Below are 18,501 nucleotides of genomic sequence, written 5' to 3'. Positions count from 1 at the left end.
CGGACGGCGTGTAGCTGGTGAGGGGATCGCTATTCCGCTAGGGCCTCCGGGATCCCGCACAGTGACACCACCCAGGGGGGGTGCGAAGGTTGCGTCGCAGTCAGTGTGGGAGTTCCTGTGTGCCACTGGATGTCACTTCAAATGTCGCAGCGGCGACTCGCCTCCTAGAGGGGCTGCATGTAGGCTGGTCGAGCCAGGCCACGTGGTCTCTCAGGCCGCCCCCGTCCCTCCGGACCTGGGAGGATCAGACTGGTCGGGTGACACAGGACAACAGCTATCGTGGTGTAGGGTGTCGCGTCCCACGGCGTAGGGCGAATCACGGGGCGTTGTGCGTGGGTTTGCTCGGGACCCGCACCCACGTGGCCAAATCTAGTATCCCCGGTGTGTATTGCACTACCATATACACGGTGGATTCGCCTTCCAGCAAGGCTGTGCAGGTGTGGCTGCGGTCGTTGCGGAGTGGAGTGTGAGCTGGGTCCACGGATATGGGCCGGGTCCGACGCCGGCAGGTGACCACCTCAGGGTAGAAAGGGGAGAGGGATCCAGTATGCTCGTCTCGCCGCTGCTACTGCCAGACGCAAGGGCTCTCAGGCAGCAGGGGCAGTGGAGGCCTCAATATGTGCGATGAGGTCCCTCTCTGCGAACCGCGTGGCCCAGCGGGGTGGTCCTAGCACTGCCGTCCAAGCGGGCCGGCGCCCCAAGCCTTAGTGTCCGGGGGGGGGCGCCGCCGCCACCAGATGCAGGGGCTCGCGGGCAGTGGGGTCGCTGGATGCCCCAGGCGCAGCGGCACGGTCCCGTCCTCCCCCCGTGAAGATCGGGGGTGGGAGTGCGTGGCGCGGCCTACCTCAGAGGGCCGGATCCCCGGGCTCAGGTGATCGAAGCCGCCGGCCGGAAGTGGGTCCTGGCCAGGTAATTGCCGAGGCCGCCGCCGGTCGGAGGGTCCGTATTTCCGATCCTCCCCAATTTCGCACAGGTGATGGATTAGGCCCCAGGGCCCACTCGGTCCAAGTTTGGGACAGCCACTGCGGGAGATGACGGAGAAATGGCCCGTGGCAGGGGAGCTTCACTCGGAGCTCAGCCTAGGCACGTCCGTCTACATCGCGTGCTAAGCCACGCCCCCCCCTGGTCCCGCCTTACTATGCCCCGTGGCTCTGCTCGCAGTATCCTTAGACTGGGCTGCTCCCTGTGCAGGTGGGATGCTCACTGTGACCCTGGTGTCGTCTTACTATGCCCCTTGGCTCTCCTTGTAGTATCCTTTGATGGGGCTGCTCCCTGTACCGGTGGGATGCTCATTGCGACTCTGGTGCCGTCTAATTATGCCCCGTGGCTCTCCACGCATTATCCTTTGCTGGGGCTGCTCCCTGTGCCGGTGGGATGTTCATTACAACCCTTGTGCCGCTTTACTATGCCCGTGGCTTGCATTATCCTTTGCTGGGGCTGCTCCATGTGCCGGCGGGATGCTCATTACAACCCTGGTGCCGCCTTACTATGCCTCGTGGCTCTCCTCGCATTATCCTTTGCTGGGGCTGCTCCATGTGCAGGCGGGATGCTCATTACGACCCTGGTGCCGCCTTACTATGCCCCGTGGCTCTGCTCGCATTATCCTTTGCTGGGGCTGCTCCATGTGCCGGCGGGATGCTCATTATGACCCTGGTGCCGTTTTACTATGCCCGTGGCTTGCATTATCCTTTGCTGGGGCTGCTCCATGTGCCGGCGGGATGCTCATTACGACCCTGGTGCCGCCTTACTATGCCCTGTGGCTTGCATTATCCTTTGCTGGGTCTGCTCCATGTGCCGGCGGGATGCTCATTACAACCCTGGTGCCGTTTTACTATGCCCCGTGGCTCTCCTCGCATTATCCTTTGCTGGGGCTGCTCCATGTGCAGGCGGGATGCTCATTATGACCCTGGTGCCGCCTTACTATGCCCCGTGGCTCTGCTCGCATTATCCTCTGATGCAGTTGAACTCTGCTTCTGCCCGTCCTCTGTCAAGTACTTGCAGCTCACCACAAATTGTCCAGATGCTACTCAATGTGTCTCTTGTCCACCAATGCCTGTAGGGCTTTCCGTCCTGCCTTTAGCACAGCTGAAGTACCCCATGAGGCCTTGCTTAAGTTAAGATCAGCGCTGCCCTGCGCAACTCAGACTTATCTGAAGCATCCTCAACTGTGTGCACAGCACAGCTACAGGACTCTTCGCAGCTGTACCACACACTCACTGATGCCCCTACAGCACGTAAACAATGCCCCTTTCCAGCTGAATATGCAATACAGTTCTCTTCTTGATGTCTCCACACTCTATGCGCTGTGGCAACAAATGATGGACGAAATACTGAATAAATCAAATATTCTCCATCAGTCAAGAGGTCTGGAATAAATCCATTGTTCTTTTGCTCACTTGGCTACCTCAGTTTGCACCTAGCCATATGCAAATCAGTTGTGACTCTGCTGCTCATGGGAACAGTCCAGCCCGAACTGCCAAGCAAGGTTCTCCCTGGACCGCAAACCAGCAGTTCGGGCTGGACTGTTCCCATGAGGAGCAGGGTAAAGACTCATTTGCATATGGTTGGGTCCAAACTGGGGTGGCTTAGTGAGCAAAATAATGATGGATGTTACCCACATCTCTTGACTGGGGAAGAATGTTTGATTTATTCAGCATTTCATCCATCATTTGTTGCCACTGCACACTTTGAGTGTGATGGGGATTCCCAGACGTGGGTCTCTTGCTCGATGTGCCACTGGAGTCAAGCTAGCCTGGCTGATGAGGGGTGATATACTCCGAAACCGGTCCTAGGATGCTTGTTTCTGGTTCAGGTGGGACCTGGCTTGGTAGTTTGGGCTGGACTGTTCCCCTGAGGGGCAGGGTCAAGACTGATTTGCATATGGCTGGGTCCAAACTGGGGTGGTGTAGTGAGCAAAAGAATGATGGATTAAACCCACATCTCTTGACTGGGGGTGAGTGTGAGTTATTCAGCATTCCGTCCATCATTTGCTTCCGCAACACTCCTCACTCTCTAAGGGCACCTTAATGACAATGACCCAAAGATGAATCATTCCCTTAGTGTACCTTAATTAGGTTCCTCCCCAAATTAATCATGCCCTTTGCATAGTTGAATTACCCCTTCAGATTAATTATGCCCTTGGTGTAGATACAACAAGCCCCTCCTAGATCTATTATGCCCTTAGTGTAGCCACTTTATGCCAGATGAATGATGCCATTGTGCAGATCAGTGACGCTGTGCAGCACTGTTGAACTATGGACGCAGTGCAACTCAAGTACACCCTGTAGCAGCTCCCTTAACCTCTTCGAGCACTCACATTTTTCATGTATTGGTATTTACGTGATAGCTTGATGTTACCTCCGCCCACCTCTCTTTCACTCTTTTTCTACTACCCCTTTCCTGATTGCTTTTCTTCCATCTCTCCCTACCCCATCCTCTCTTTTTTCTACATTTTAATTTACTGCCCCTTCATATCTTTTACCTCTTCCTCAAGCTTTGCACTGCCCTCTTTATCATGTCCCACCTGTCTCCCTTACTACACCATTTCTTACCTCTAAACCCATACTCCATCTACCTTTCTCTACTCCTGGCCTCTCTGGGATTCTCCCTCCTCCTCCTTTCATTTCCGCCCATTATCAGATCCCTTTTTTCCTTCATTCTCTCCCCTCAGAACCTAGTCTAGCTCACACTGTCATTTTCATTGTTCTCTCTTGTGATGTCACTTCTGCCCCATAGCCATCACCCCCGGCCCCTGCAGTAGGACAGAAGCTTCTACTGAACGCGTACCTCCATAGCTTGAGTTGGTGATGGCTCCTTTGCGATGTCCTCAGCGGGGTTCTGCAGAGGTTCTGACCCACTCTGCTTGCTAGGGTCCTGCTCCTCAGACTCCATTGATGAGGCTGAATCTTGGTTGCTGGTATCACCTGGAAGGAGTTGGAAGACAGAAATACCTCAGAGAAGATGCAGAGAAGATAGCTTTGTTCAGCTCAGGCCATAAACTGACTGCCCAGAGTCAGAGTAACCATGTTCATAACTGGCCTGTGCTTGAAAAGGGTCAGTTTGCGAAATATGTCATATTCGTTTTTACATGTCATTTAAGTCTGGGCAGTGAACTCTGGTTTGCTCGCAACCGCTCATGATGAGAAACGGTCCGTTCTCATACAGAAAGCTGCCGCTCGAGTAAAAATCTACTTGAGCGGCAGAAAGGGAGCAGCATCCGCTTGCGCTGTGCATGGTGCCATTCGCGATGATTGCACAGTGCGGACAAGCACCGGGCACTGAAAATCATGGTGAACAGCATTTATCTAAAGAAACTCTGCCTCTTGTGGTGCTCCGCGTTGCGCAGCGGAGTTGTTCTTGCACTTCGCGGAGTTCCGTATAGTGGAGCTCCGCCCAGGCTTAATGTCATCACCACACTCTGGTGCCTCTTAGCTTGGGGTTGGATTGGAAGACCACTCTGCAGTAACACTTGATATTTTATATATTATAGAATGGGGCATGTTTCCAGTAGATGGGCTTCTATGCATTGAAGGGAAGAGATAGCCACAGGCTGCAGGCCTGGATCAAGAGCCCACTGCTGCCAATGCAACACCAGAGAGGGTCAAGAGCCCACTGCTGCCAATGCAACACCAGAGCGGGTCAAGAGCCCACTGCTGCCAATGCAACACCAGAGCGGGTCCAGAGCCCACTGCTGCCAATGCAACATCAGAACGGGTCCAGAGCCCACTGCTGCCAATGCAACATCAGAACGGGTCCAGAGCCCACTGCTGCCAATGCAACATCAGAACGGGTCCAGAGCCCACTGATGCCAATGCAACACCAGAGCGGGTCAAGAGCCCACTGCTGCCAATGCAACACCAGAGCGGGTCAAGAGCCCACTGCTGCCAATGCAACAACAGAGCGGGTCAAGAGCCCACTGCTGCCAATGCAACATCAGAACGGGTCCAGAGCCCACTGCTGCCAATGCAACATCAGAACGGGTCAAGAGCCCACTGCTGCCAATGCAACACCAGAGCGGGTCAAGAGCCCACTGCTGCCAATGCAACACCAGAGCGGGTCCAGAGCCCACTGCTGCCAATGCAACACCAGAGCGGGTCAAGAGCCCACTGCTGCCAATGCAACACCAGAGCGGGTCAAGAGCCCACTGCTGCCAATGCAACACCAGAGCGGGTCAAGAGCCCACTGCTGCCAATGCAACACCAGAACGGGTCAAGAGCCCACTGATGCCAATGCAACATCAGAACGGGTCAAGAGCCCACTACTGCCAATGCAACACCAGAGCGGGTCCAGAGCCCACTGATGCCAATGCAACACCAGTGTGGGTTAGTGTATAACAAAGTGTGTCCTGTTTTCAAAAACACTCCAAAAGCCACTGAGTGGCTTCAAAATGCAATGGTTTCCTTGCTAGATGCCAGCACAAGTAATCAAGAATAGATGGATGTTATTAACTTTAAAACACTGTTACAACCTGCCACTACATTCAACACAACTACTTCAACTAGAGAAAGTTTTAATGTAATTTACCACTACATCAAACTCACTGCATTGGCCGGAACACCAATCGTAAGCCTAATATTACCCTTTACACTAAAATGTATTAAATTACATCAGTGACCTTATGCAAAGAACCATGCTAGTCTTGAATATAAATTAATATTAAATCAAGGTACATAAAATTAAATTAAACTAAGTAAAGTTTAACAAATGGTAACCCTATTCCTAAAATGTATTAGATTAAAATTTAATGCACTGTTTAATGCACAACCTTCACCCAAATAGTACTAACCAAACCATTAATTACATTGAATCAACTCACATTAGATCTTATTAAATTAAAACATGGTAAGTTCATTCTAATGCTTCTCCTAACCCCACTTAAAGTTAAATCAAATAAAACGTAACCAATGATCTTAATCTATCCCTTAATGCTCACCCTGACATACATTAAACAAGCATTGGCATAGCCAATAGGTCTCGCTTTTGGGACCTTATAAGTATTTAATTTTGCAGCACAATATCACTGGTGCAACAACATCACCTGTTGCATGGCTAAACATTGTACCTTATTAGTGTTTAGCCATGCAACAGTGATGATGTTGCACCAAGGATATTGGTGTCCATATTAAAAAAAGCCAACCCATTGAAGGGCTGGAACACACCGCACGCAGGAGACTAAAAACAGGGCGGGCGCAATGGGCATGCAAATATAATTAATGTTTAAATATTGGAATTTACAGGTTTTCTGTAAGCTGCTCTTACTAAAGGCAATTCATAGTTTATATAGTTGTATATCAAAAGTCGGCAATGTACAACACACAGTAACTAAAGTTTGGAAAAATACAGTCAGCGAGTGGCGAAATTGTATGGTTGACATGCACAACTCGCAATTTACTCGCCCTAGTGCATGCCGCATGCAACTGCACAAACTGCGGAGTTTAGAAAATACACCCGTTCGTTAAGTAAACAGCTAATGGGGCGTTTGGTGCAGTTCAAAATTCTAGCAAAAACTACTGATCATACCTTTCAAGCAGCCCTAGGCGCAAATACTAGACAACGAGACAAAATGAGAAGGGGAGCTTCAAATCACATTGAGTGAATCATTCATGTTTCACATGTTGTTATCAGACAACAAGTTATGGATGACAGACGTCTGAGCGACGATGCCAGTAATGTAAGTCCTAAGTAGATGCTGTTCTGCTTCACTGAGGTATTATTTAAATAAAGCGATGGGAACGGCTGTGACCTCAATTTACACCAAGTCCCATGTAGCGCCCTAATATTTGCACTAGGGGATCAGGTTAATGCAGTCCGCAGAGTTAACCTGAATATATTATATGCAACTTACTTCTAAATTGTAAAACGTTCTTTGTATAGGTAATGACTACTGACAAGTGATATTGTTTAGGGAAGTTGGCTTTGGCGACTGCTTCAAAGTTACTTTGTACATGAAACAATGAAGCTCCATAAAGCACAATGTTCCAACACATCATCTGCTACATGCAATGAATAACTTAAAAGGCATATTGCACGAATATGTGCTTTTCAATCCGGAAAGGGGGGCAATGCAATTGCTGGAAATCTGGCTGTCACGTGATGCAGCCTTTATGGCTTTTATGGGGCCATGAAAAGGAGCCGAGCCTGTTCTGCGAGGAAGAGATGGTCGTAAAGATGATTCAGTATATTTAATTTATATCTCCGAGCTGTAAAGAGGGGGAGAAAAAAGACACCACTGTGGGAATTCATGCGCTGCATCCAGGGGTAGATCTGAATGCTGGTCTTCTGCTCCTGGACACTGGCCCTGCTTTGGTCGCTGCTAAAATCCTGGGCAATTGAGGTCTGGGTGGTGTCCCATCACATTCTGCCGGCGGCTAGAAAGCCTGTCCTTGTCCTGGTAGAAGGAGTTCGACCCATACTCATAGGGGCCGCGGCCGGAGCTGAACATCACATTGTCTCGCGGTGAGTAGAACGGAGACGAGTAGATTCTGTTCTGAGCCATGGCTGCTCCATTAGTCGAGAAATGCCTGACGGGATCATAGGCAGATGAATTCAGGGCCACGTTGGGCAGCACCTCCTGCCCACTGGCTAGATGGCAGGATAAAGACGGTTTAGTGAAGCAGGAATTCATATCGAACCCCCTTTTTACCTGCAGCTAGGATTTCTTTAATATTTATTTATATAACTATACTAGTGTATTGTACCCACCTGAGGCGGAAAGCCGGGTGGTAGATAGCGTGTAACTTTTTATAAAAATTATTTTATTCAGGAATTGTTTTGCGCCTGTTTTGTATGTTTTAAATTCACTGACCTATCTTCCCACTGGCCACACTACCCCTCGCTCCGGTGCTGACTTACCTGAATCGGGGTCTGTGGCTCTGATGCCATTTGCCTGACATTGTACACGGCAATAGGATCTGACTGTTAAAAACTACAAGTCCCAGCGCCGGCGCGCTGCACTCAAGACTACAAAGCAAGATGGACGACTCTCCGCGCAGCGGACGCGATCAGCAGGCGCACCTCTGTCGCGCCAAAGTCAAGCCTAAGTCCTGCCCGTCTGCGCCAGATCGGGCCACGTGGCCACCAACCTTGATGCCTGTGCCATTACCTCTGCTCTACCAGGTACCTTCATATCCTACACGTCCGAGGACTTGTTGTCCCTTAGACAGACAGGTATCGAATATGCATTGTTCTGTATGCTCTCCTCCCCATCAGGGGTTTCACTGTAAGAACTGCTGTTTCTCCTTGGGAAGGATGCGTAGATGTAAAAGGAGGAATTGCTCCCTTTCACAGGGCCAAACGGCTGCTGCTAAAATCTCTTCTATTCCACCTAAACTTCATTTCTGGAGCATCAATTGTCGTTCTCTCCCGAAACATCAAAATCATATTTACGATTTTCTGGTTGATGAGAATCCTGATGCCATTTTCCTAACGGAAACATGGCTCCAGGCAAGCTCAGGGCCGGATATTGCCTTTGCTATTCCCCCTGGCTATGTCATGGTACATAGAGACAGAGATACAGGTAGGGGTGGCGGTATTGCCATAATATTCAAGTCAACCTACAACTGTAAATTTGAGGCTTTCCCGCTTCAGGGATGTGAGGCTGCTTTATTTAAATTAGCCATCAATGCACAGGTGACTTTATCGGGTCTTCTGATATACCATCCACCCGGGAATTCCATCTCCTGGGTAACGACCTTTTCAGAAACCATCGCCCCACTGGTCTTGAAAGCCGCCAACTTCACTATTCTAGGTGACTTGAATCTGCATCTTGATGATCCTCTATGTTCAACCGGTAAAATTCTTTTGGCTGATCTAGAAGCTCTTAACATCCTGCTTCGAAATTCTGGACCTACTCATCAGGCCGGGCACTTATTAGATCCTGTTTTATCCAATCTTATGTTCGATTGTGAAAGAGCTGCTCGCCCCTTGGAATGGTCGGATCATATGGCTGTTAAATTCACACTTCCCTGGTATAGGAAGATTACATCTGACGCTGTATCTGGTGACAAATCACGTTGTTGGGGTAAACTCAATATTTCAGACTTTAATAAGCATTTAAGCCTTACCTCACCTACTGACAATCCATGTTTCCTGACATCAGAAGCAGCAGTCGCTGACTGGCTGACTTCTGCTGTGAATAAACTTGTTCCCCTTATGCCCCTGTATGCCCTGTCACATCGTCACCCTGCAGCGTGGTTTTCGGATAGTTTGAAAACCGCTAAGTCTAAATGCAAGGCACTTGAGAGACAATGGAGGTGCTCTTATTCGCCCTCCCGTAAGATGGCATATAAGGTAGCTCATAGAGACTACCATAAACAATGTAAGATTGCAGAGCTACTCACATTACTAACACCATCTCACACGCCCAGAATTGCCCTCGCACTTTATTCTCAGTGGTAAAAAAACTAACAGGAGCTGAATCTAATCCTGCCCCTCCAGCTCTGAATGAGGAACAGTGCAACTCTGTAGCTGACTTTTTTATCACCAAGGTAGAACAAATCTATGATTCGCTGGGCATTTGCCCTTTGAACATAGACTCACATCCTCCTTTGCCCTCAGGACTTGCCCCAGATAGTCAACTACCCATGACAACTACTCTCTCTGAGTGGCTGCCTTTTGATGATGCTTCATTTGCCAATTGTCTTAAGAGCATCAAATCTGGATCGCCTCGTGACCCCCTCCCGGCAAATTTTTTTTAAACAACTGGACTTAAACTCCCGCCGCGTACTGATGAAACTCCTTAACACTTCATTGAGAGAATCATGTGTCCCACAGAAGTGGAAACACGCAATGGTAGTTCCCCTACTGAAAAAGCAGGTGTGGATACCTCCAATCTATCTAATTATAGGCCCATTTCACTGCTGCCTATCTTCTCCAAAATTTTGGAGAGACACATAAACTCTCAACTATCACACTTAGTGGAGAGCTCGGGCTACCTGCATCCTTCTCAATCTGGATTCAGGGCCCACTACTCCACAGAAACCACTCTTCTGGGAGTCACGGAGAATCTGAGACACAGTGTCGATCGCGGGGAGACATCGGCGCTTATCCTGTTGGATTTAAGAGCAGCTTTCAACACTGTGTCTCACTCCATTCTTCTCTCATCCCTTCAATCTTTGGGAGTTGGGGGCTTGGCCCTTACTTGGATAGTCTCTTTTCTGAGGGGGCGCACTTTCCAGGTTTTCTAAAATTTGTGCATCGGCGTACGGCGTGCCCCAGGGGTCTATTCTCAGTCCATTACTTTTTAACATCTATATTAGACCCCTGGCCACTATTGTGGAAGGAGCTGGCTTAACGTTATTCTCGTACGCCGATGACACACAGATTATTTTCACTCTATCTGGAGGAGATGGCAGCAATGTCTCTGCCCTTAAATTAGGGCTATCCCGGGTAGCTGATTGGATGAAGGCAAACTTTCTAAGGCTAAACGGTGATAAGACCGAGATTGTAATCCTGGGTAAAGACAAAGATCTCTGGGGCCCACAACATTGGCCCGAAAGTATGGGTCCTATTCCCAAACCTGTGGCTCAGGTTCGTAACCTCGGTTTCCTAATTGATGAGAGGCTTACGATGCGACAACAGCCTGTCAAAGTGGCTGCCATTTGTTTTGCCACTCTCAAATGGCTCCAAAAAATCCTGTGGATGCTTCCTATCAACACCCAAAGGATAGTGGTCCAGGCTTTGATAACATCACGCCTACACTATGGGAACGTTCTGTACCTTGGTGCTGATCTGACTACGCTTAGAAAACTCCAGGTAGCCCAAAATGCGGCCGCACGGCTGCTATGCAATGTTCCCCGGAAAGCATCGGCTCTCCCTGCCCTTCGCGATTTACACTGGCTAGAAATTAAAAATAGAATCAAGTTTACGGCTTTGTGTTATATCTTTAAGATTAAACAGGGCTTTGCCCCCAAATACCTTCAAAGTCTTATTCATGCTTATACTCCTAGCCGCACCCTTAGATCTGCAGGTAAGGGAGACTTTGTCGTTCCTAGATTTAGGCTGGTGAAGATGGGCGGCCGTTCCTTTTCGCATCTGGCCACTAAAACGTGGAATGCCTTGCCTGTGAGTCTGAAGTTGGAAACTAACTTTGTTAGGTTCCGCAAGGCACTAAAAACTTGGCTTTTTCAGCAATAAGTTTCCTTGAGTAAGCACTGTTTTCTTTGAATAGCCATCTCTCCGCTAGGCCTTGTAGTTTTTCTTCTTCAGTCTGTCCCTTGGCGCCGGGAAACCCATTGCGGGTAGCTGTGCGCCTTACAAGTTCAAATAAATAAATAAATAAATAAATAAATAAATAAAATAAATAAATTTCTGTCTCCACTTTGTAGTCTGATCTAGATTGATATAGGGACAGTTCCACTCCGGGACAGACAAAATGACAAAGTCAGCTGACCTGCCTAGAGCCAATAGGAAGCAAGATGTCAAGAAAGGGAAAAAATTGGTTTCGCGTGTGCTGATTCCCCAGTTGAAACTAAGTATACATGAAACGTAAGTCTAGAAATGCTGAATACGTAACAAACTGCCTCATGGAGAAAAGGAAATGAGTAAAAAAAAATGTGCATTTTAAGTTGAGGCAGAACGGGGCATGATTGTTTGAGACTGAAAGGCAATTCATATGTACACTTTTTAAAAATGCAGTTTCCGTTAACGTAGAAAGTTCTGAGATGAAAGAAAATCATATTAATATTTTCATTTTATATATATATAAAAAATAATTGTCGCAATTAAATGCTCTTAAATGGTGTATTTAAAAGATGTGCGTTTGTTTGCCGCAAAAGTGATCGGAGGGGGATGGCGGCTGCTCGCGTGAACGCAAGCGCTAGGCCGGCTGTGGCAGCACTTTGAAAACCAGTATACTAAATGTCTCTCTGAGGAGCGCATGTGCTGGCTCAGTCAAGACCTAAAAAACACTAGCATTTATAAACAAACCCTTTTGTCAGCCTCAAGCTTAAATTAATCTCAATAATATTATATTAATTATAAAGCAGATAACCTATATCTAACGCTTACTGTTAAAAAAACAAACTTAAATAAACAAGCAACACTTACCTTACCCTAACGGAGACCAATAAACCCAAACCTGAACTACATTCATGTAAATGTAATTAGGAAACTCTCTTTAACACCTGAGCTAACCTCGAACAGCACTTATTGAAAGTACTGGCATCGCCAATAGTGTTTATTCTTATATAGTGGCTTCGAGGCAGAGGGTCAGGGTGGAGGGTCACCACCGGAAATAGCCAGCAATGCCATCTGTCAGGGGTTTTAGCATGCGGGTACTTGTGTGCAGCGGTCTTTGGAGCCACAGGAACCAATCAAGTACAGGCCCTCCCTAGCTAGGATTGGTCAAGCAGAGCTCCCTTGGTTTTCCATGTAACATGGAAGGACCTTCAGATACTTTAGGTCTAAGAGTCCAGTTTATCGTCGTGTTGAAGCAGCAGTCCGTTTTAAAGTGGGGTTTCACTTTTTAGATAGTGTCGAACAGCGTCAAATGGAGGAAGTAGATACATTTATTCTGCCTATCCCCACCAAGCTAAATGTCAATTTTTAATGACAAACTTTTTAAAATCTGTAGTTGTTTCATGTCTCTTGTGCTGTTCAGAAAGAACCCTAGAATCCGCCATGGATAGCTCGGCTGTAGACGCGTCTTGGTGTAATCTGCATAACCAAGGAAGGGGGCGGGGCGGGCACAGGTGGGGTCAGGGCAGTGATGAAGTGATGATGGTGATCCTACAGCCAAAGGCATGTGTAGCCTCTCCTTTATTTGTGGGAATGACCCTGAAGAGGGTCATATTTGGATCTCTAAACTGAGGAACAGAGAACTTGACACGATTAACTCTTCTATTCTTTAAAAAACTGCAAATGTGAAGCCTGTTGTGCTTTGGAAAAAGATCAAGAACACCAGCAGAAAACAAACACCCTAACAAGCAAGGTTCAGGTTTAAAAAATCCACTCATCACATTTTGTTTACTCACTAAAAGCAGTTCAAAGTGTAATTTACAAGTTCCACATGCCTATGTAAAACATATTGCCACTTGCAGCCATTTTCAAGCTGCTAGACATTTGTTGTTTGCAAAAACATGTCTTTTTTAAAAGTAAAACAAAAAATGACATCTACCTATTTCTTTGTGTATGTAGTAATTAGCTGTTTCTGTAAAATAGGTCCTCGACCTTTTGAGTAGGGATTATGAGGGCATGCGTGGTATCCAGCAGTAGCATGTATATAGCAAATCCATTGGAATATGAATACACAAGGGAAGAGATTGCATGCAAAGAGAAGGGTGAGCCAGGATACAGAGCTCACTGGCATGTACATATATTTATAACAATTGATCCAGTTTCATCTATTTTCTGGAGAATTCCATCTTTGTTACAATGGCGACGAGCTACAGTGCCGTCCTACTGAAGCAGAGTGTCCTATCATCAAGGTGAGCTTAGGCTTGTAGGAACTTTGTTTTATTACTTAATGGAGTGGAGTGTAAACGAAGTTGAGTATCCACAGTGCTAATGTAGGTGCTTGGATCATCTCCCATTGAAAACCTAGATTCGTCACTGCTTGGGTACCTACTCACATAATGAAGTGGAGTGTCAACAAAGTGCAGTTTCCACATTGTAAACATACAGTTCATCTAATATTACGAGCACCGAGAAGACTATTTGATATTCTTGGTGATATCAATAAACTATGTAGTTTAAATTAACAACATTTACTTCCAGGTGGAATCTTGGGCATAGAGACCCTTGTCAGCATTAGTTATGCATTTTTTTCCTAAATTTTTGTTTCTTTGATTTTAAGAATTGTCAGAATGTTACTGCAACTATGGGAGGTACCCTTCTTTTGGAAAAGGGATGGGTATAAGTATTTATACAAATAACAAACTTCCCTTTTCCTATTATTATAGATGGAAAAGATCGGTATCTTCAAGCCCAATTGTCTATACAGCCAGGGCTGGATAAACATACCTCATCTTATAAACAAACTTTTATACGGTCTGATCTTGCCAGGTTACCAAATTTACATAGCAATTTATAAACAGTGCCCCATAGTTAACCCCATAAGTGCGCCAAAGGTTCCGCGCTAGTGCGGAACGTTCTATTGAGCGGGCGGTGCCACAACGGCCAACGGACGTGCGCAGCACTACAAAGGTAGTGCACGCGACGGCCGTTGGCCGTCAGAAGCAGCCATGAGGATAAAAACAAAACACGTTCAAATGAATGTTCGATTAGCCTATTTCATTTGTCAGCAAATTGTTTTATCAAAAATAGTTAACACAATTCATTAAAAACAATTAATCGTCAATGTTATTTAAAATATACATTTTACATGATAAAATTAAGAAAAAAATAATTGACGCGGCGTTTCGGTGTTCAAAATGATCGTCACCTTCAGGACAATGATTTCAAGATTTAAAAAAATAATCTAAATAAAATATAAACACTGTATTAGCAACCAACCTATATTTATATTCCTTTGCTTGCTCAACTATGAGATGTCTTTTTAGCTGTTACTGTATTACACAAATTTTCCCCATTGCTTATATCATCACAATCTTTATAGTTCAGAAAAATACATCTTACTAGTCAACAAATCATATTCTCAACAGGAGATTAATTTCTTCTTCAAGACAGTACTGTTTTCACTCGTTCTTATTGTTACTTTCATACTAAAAACATCTGTATGAGGGCGTGGCTAGCAGCCGAGCAAAATGGCTGCTTAGTGGAGAAGCTCCGGGGATAACGCGGCCCTTCTGAATATCCGAGCACTAATCCGACACAGTACTAACCTCCAGGGGCAGGAACCGAGGTCCGCGGCCTGATGGCACCAGCAGGTGAAACTCCGGTGTCAATCCGTGGCCGGAAAGTGGCGAATACGACAAAATGCACAAGAGCGGCCGACCTGCGAGACAGAGACCGGGGGTTAAAGTTTGGGAAGGTGCCGCCTTGGAGTGCAGGCGAGCTGGAGCCAGCGGAGCGGCGGGCCTGGGACGATTGCCGCCAGCAACGTATCTCAGGGGCGGAGTATGCGGTAGAGAGGAGGCAGTGAAGACGTGAACACCCACAGTAGCTACTACAGCGTTAACAGCTTTCTTGCGGGCCGGGACCATACGGACCGACTGTGAGACTCGCGCCGGAGGGGCATGAACCTGCGCGCGGAGCCGACCTCCTCCGGAGAAAGGCAGCGACGTTAAACATATATTGGCACCCCAGGAAAGGCGGAACGAGCACCCCGGCGAAAACCTAGCGGACCCTTGGTGACGGAGTACGGACACCACAGAGGCGAATTATCCGTGGTAAAATCGGCAGCAACGGGTGAGGTGGCGTGGTTCCTGACACCGGTAACGCCCCTTTGAGACCCGGTGATGGCGCCATTGTTATTACTGCCTGCTGTAGGAATGAAGCGAGCGCACGGGTAGGATCAGAGCCACGTGCAGCTCAACAACTAATACAGCGTTCAGATTGCCTTATGAATAGCGCACTTTGAGGGACAGATACACCCCACCGGCGCAACACGCCCAGACCCCCAACGGACTGTGCACCATAACCAAACCCCTGAAGCCTGACAACCTGCCCACCACATAACCTTCATTTGAAGAGTCACGGCAGACATTTCGCCTTAGTGGTGGGCGCATAGACGGAGGGGCGGCAAAAGGCAGGAAGTCACAGTGCAGAGCAACCGGAGGCAGGGAGACATATTTTGCGAACACTGAAGAGCAAAAACACCCATTAACTACATCTATAGTGAGGGGGAAAAAAAAGGGGAAAAAAAACAATAACAAAAAAAAAAGGGAGGAAAACAACGCCACCAGACCCACGCCCATCTCCAAACGATACAGCGTCGGGCAGCAGACTTTCACCCCAAGCTGCGCAAGCAGTCATCCACTCCACACGGTGGGAGCTATGGCAGGAAGGGGCCTGAGAAACAGCGCCACACAGGCCAAATTTGCCTTTGAAAAAAGCTCCATGCCACAGTCAGAAGGAGGCACACCTACTGGAAAAAGCCCGGAAGGGGAAGGAGGGCAAAAAATTACGCTTGAAGACATCATGAAGGCACTCTCTAGCGTTCAAACCACGGTGGGCTCTATTTCCACCGACGTCTCACTATTACGTGCAGATCTCCACAAAATGGCGGACAGAGTGAAGGAAGTAGAGATAGTAGAGAAATCACTAGTAACGGACACATCTGAACTACAAACAACCGTCTCCCAGCTTCAAAAAGACAACAAATTGCTTGCAGAGAAGCTCAATGATCAGGAAGGGCGCGCAAGACGGAACAATGTACGTATACTGGGTATTCCGGAGACGGAAGGGAAGCAAGCAATGGACCTATATGTAGAGGACCTCGTGAAAACCAGACTACAACCCAAAGGACTCTCCCACTTCTTCTCGGTGGAACGAGCGCACAGAGTACCCGCCGGCAGACCAAAACCAGGCACCCACCCCGAGGCCAGTACTCGCTAAATTATTTAATTATAGAGATAGGGACGCAATCTTACAAACCGCAAGGATCTCTCCACCCATACGAGTGCAAAACCCCACAATAACTTCATTTCCAGACTACACAGTAGCAGTGTCCAGGCGCAGGAGGAGTTTCCTAGAGGTTAAAAAATAGCTGAGAGCCCAGGAATTGCCCTATTCTATGCTCTTCCCTGCAAAACTTAAAGTAGTCGCAGATGGACGGACATGGTTTTTCGAGACGCCAGAAGCGGCGCAGCATTGGATTGATGGATGGCGAACTGTGGGGAACCCAAATCGCGGGAACAGACATCACCGCCGACGAGAGGGAGGAGACGACCTGGAAACGCAAGGATCGAGGCACTCAGACTTGGAACAGACACCGAGTCAGGAGGAGGAATAGACACAATGCCATCACCACTCAAAGGATTGCCAGCAGACGGCACAAACATGTAGCTAAACCACAGCTGGGCCGGTCAAGGTAGCGGACTGAGGCAGACCTTGGAGGGCAAGAGGGGCTGGGATTTCCACTGGACCTCTTACCCCGGATAAGCAAGTACTATGTTTTTGGGAGGGGAGGAGCACTCTCTGAGTTGGGGTGGCAGGTAGTTGCAGGAGCGCTAAGCAGGGAGGCTGGGAGGGTGGGGAGAGATAGGGGGGGGGTTACTAGTTTTTATGGTTTGTTAGAGATTGTTAGAGGCAATGCTAACAGAGATTACCGGTGATCACTAGAGAGGCCTATAGCGCAAAAGACACGACAAGCGCAAGAGACGTGGCTTCACCATACACATTACGAGAGGTATCCGAACACTTCCACATTCTTCGGCCTTGCCTGCCTGGCGGATCCATTCATTGATACCCGAGGACTGGGGCCCCTCTTGCTCACACGTATTATTGATGGCGTCGGCCTCAATGTCTAGTAGCCCGGGTACCACGACACAAGTGACCTCAGTAAACCCCTTACATTTTTTTAACATGGAACGTTAGAGGACTGGGCGACAAAATAAAGAGGGGATTGGTACAACAGGCGCTGAAGCGCTAGGGCCCTGCGCTGGCGAGTTTGCAAGAGACGCACCTCATGGGAACAACATGCAGGGCACTGGATAGATGGGGGTATAAAATGGCCGCACACTCCAAATTCTCCTCAGGATCTAGAGGAACAGGTATACTGATTAAGAAACCGTCTTCATATATGGTCTTGCATACTAGGGTAGATGACCAAGGGAGATTCGCAGCAATACAGGGCCAGTGGGAGGGCAAACTCCTGAATATAGTGTCGGTATACATACCGCAAGCACTCCACTCTGTGGCCCTACCGGTGCTAGGCAAATTCTTACTCGCACTGCCTGAAGGGGACCTTATCATAGGAGGGGACTTTAACACCGCGATAGACGTAGCTCAAGACAGATATCCCACTCGAGTTCAACCACCTAGACCTTCGCGATTCCAAGGGTTTATAGAAGCAATGGGTTTAATAGATGTCTGGAGACACATACACCCTAATACCTGTCAATACACATACCATTCCACGGTACACAATAGCCTTTCCCGGATAGATTATTTACTGATGCTGGGCACCAGGATCCAGAATATCAAAGAAGTAGACATCAGACCCAGAGGAATCTCGGATCATTCCCCAATACTACTGACACTCTCATGTCAAGAAAAAGCACACCGGTGATTGTACTCCATTTATCCAGGATACCTTAAGGTTCCTGCCGTCAAGAAAGAACTCTGCAACACCACCAAACACTACTTTGAGGAAAACATGACCTCGGTTGACTCGGCCGCAATAGTGTGGGAAGGTTAAAAAACGGTGTTCAGGGGGCAAGCAATTGCGTCCATCACCGGACATAAACGGTCACAACAAAAAGAATTGGCAGACTTGGAGTGGGCCCTGTCGGAGGCAGACAGAGCATACACCTTAGATCCAAGGCCCGACACAGCACATACCCTGAATATCCGTCAACGGCAATACAGAGACTACCTCAAAGAACAGACCATAGTTGATATAGCGACGGTCAAACAACAAAATATATGATGTGGGAGATA

The 18,501-nt window shown here is 47.8% G+C and overlaps 1 protein-coding gene across 6 annotated transcripts in view; it reads right to left on the bottom strand.

Annotated features, from left to right (window-relative positions):
* The window catches only part of NHEJ1 (non-homologous end joining factor 1), a 1,839,518-nt gene that overhangs the window by 653,706 nt on the left and 1,167,311 nt on the right, over positions 1–18,501 (bottom strand). For all 6 annotated transcript variants that reach the window (XM_078679206.1, XM_078679207.1, XM_078679208.1 and 3 more), the window contains exon 7: positions 3,787–3,923. In XM_078679206.1, coding sequence (XP_078535332.1) covers positions 3,787–3,923 — 137 coding nt within the window. The remainder of the gene's footprint in view (positions 1–3,786; positions 3,924–18,501) is intronic.

This window comes from Lissotriton helveticus, chromosome 3_1, assembly GCF_964261635.1.
Source record: "Lissotriton helveticus chromosome 3_1, aLisHel1.1, whole genome shotgun sequence".
NCBI lineage: Eukaryota > Metazoa > Chordata > Amphibia > Caudata > Salamandridae > Lissotriton > Lissotriton helveticus.
This window is presented reverse-complemented; position numbering and strand designations above follow the sequence as displayed.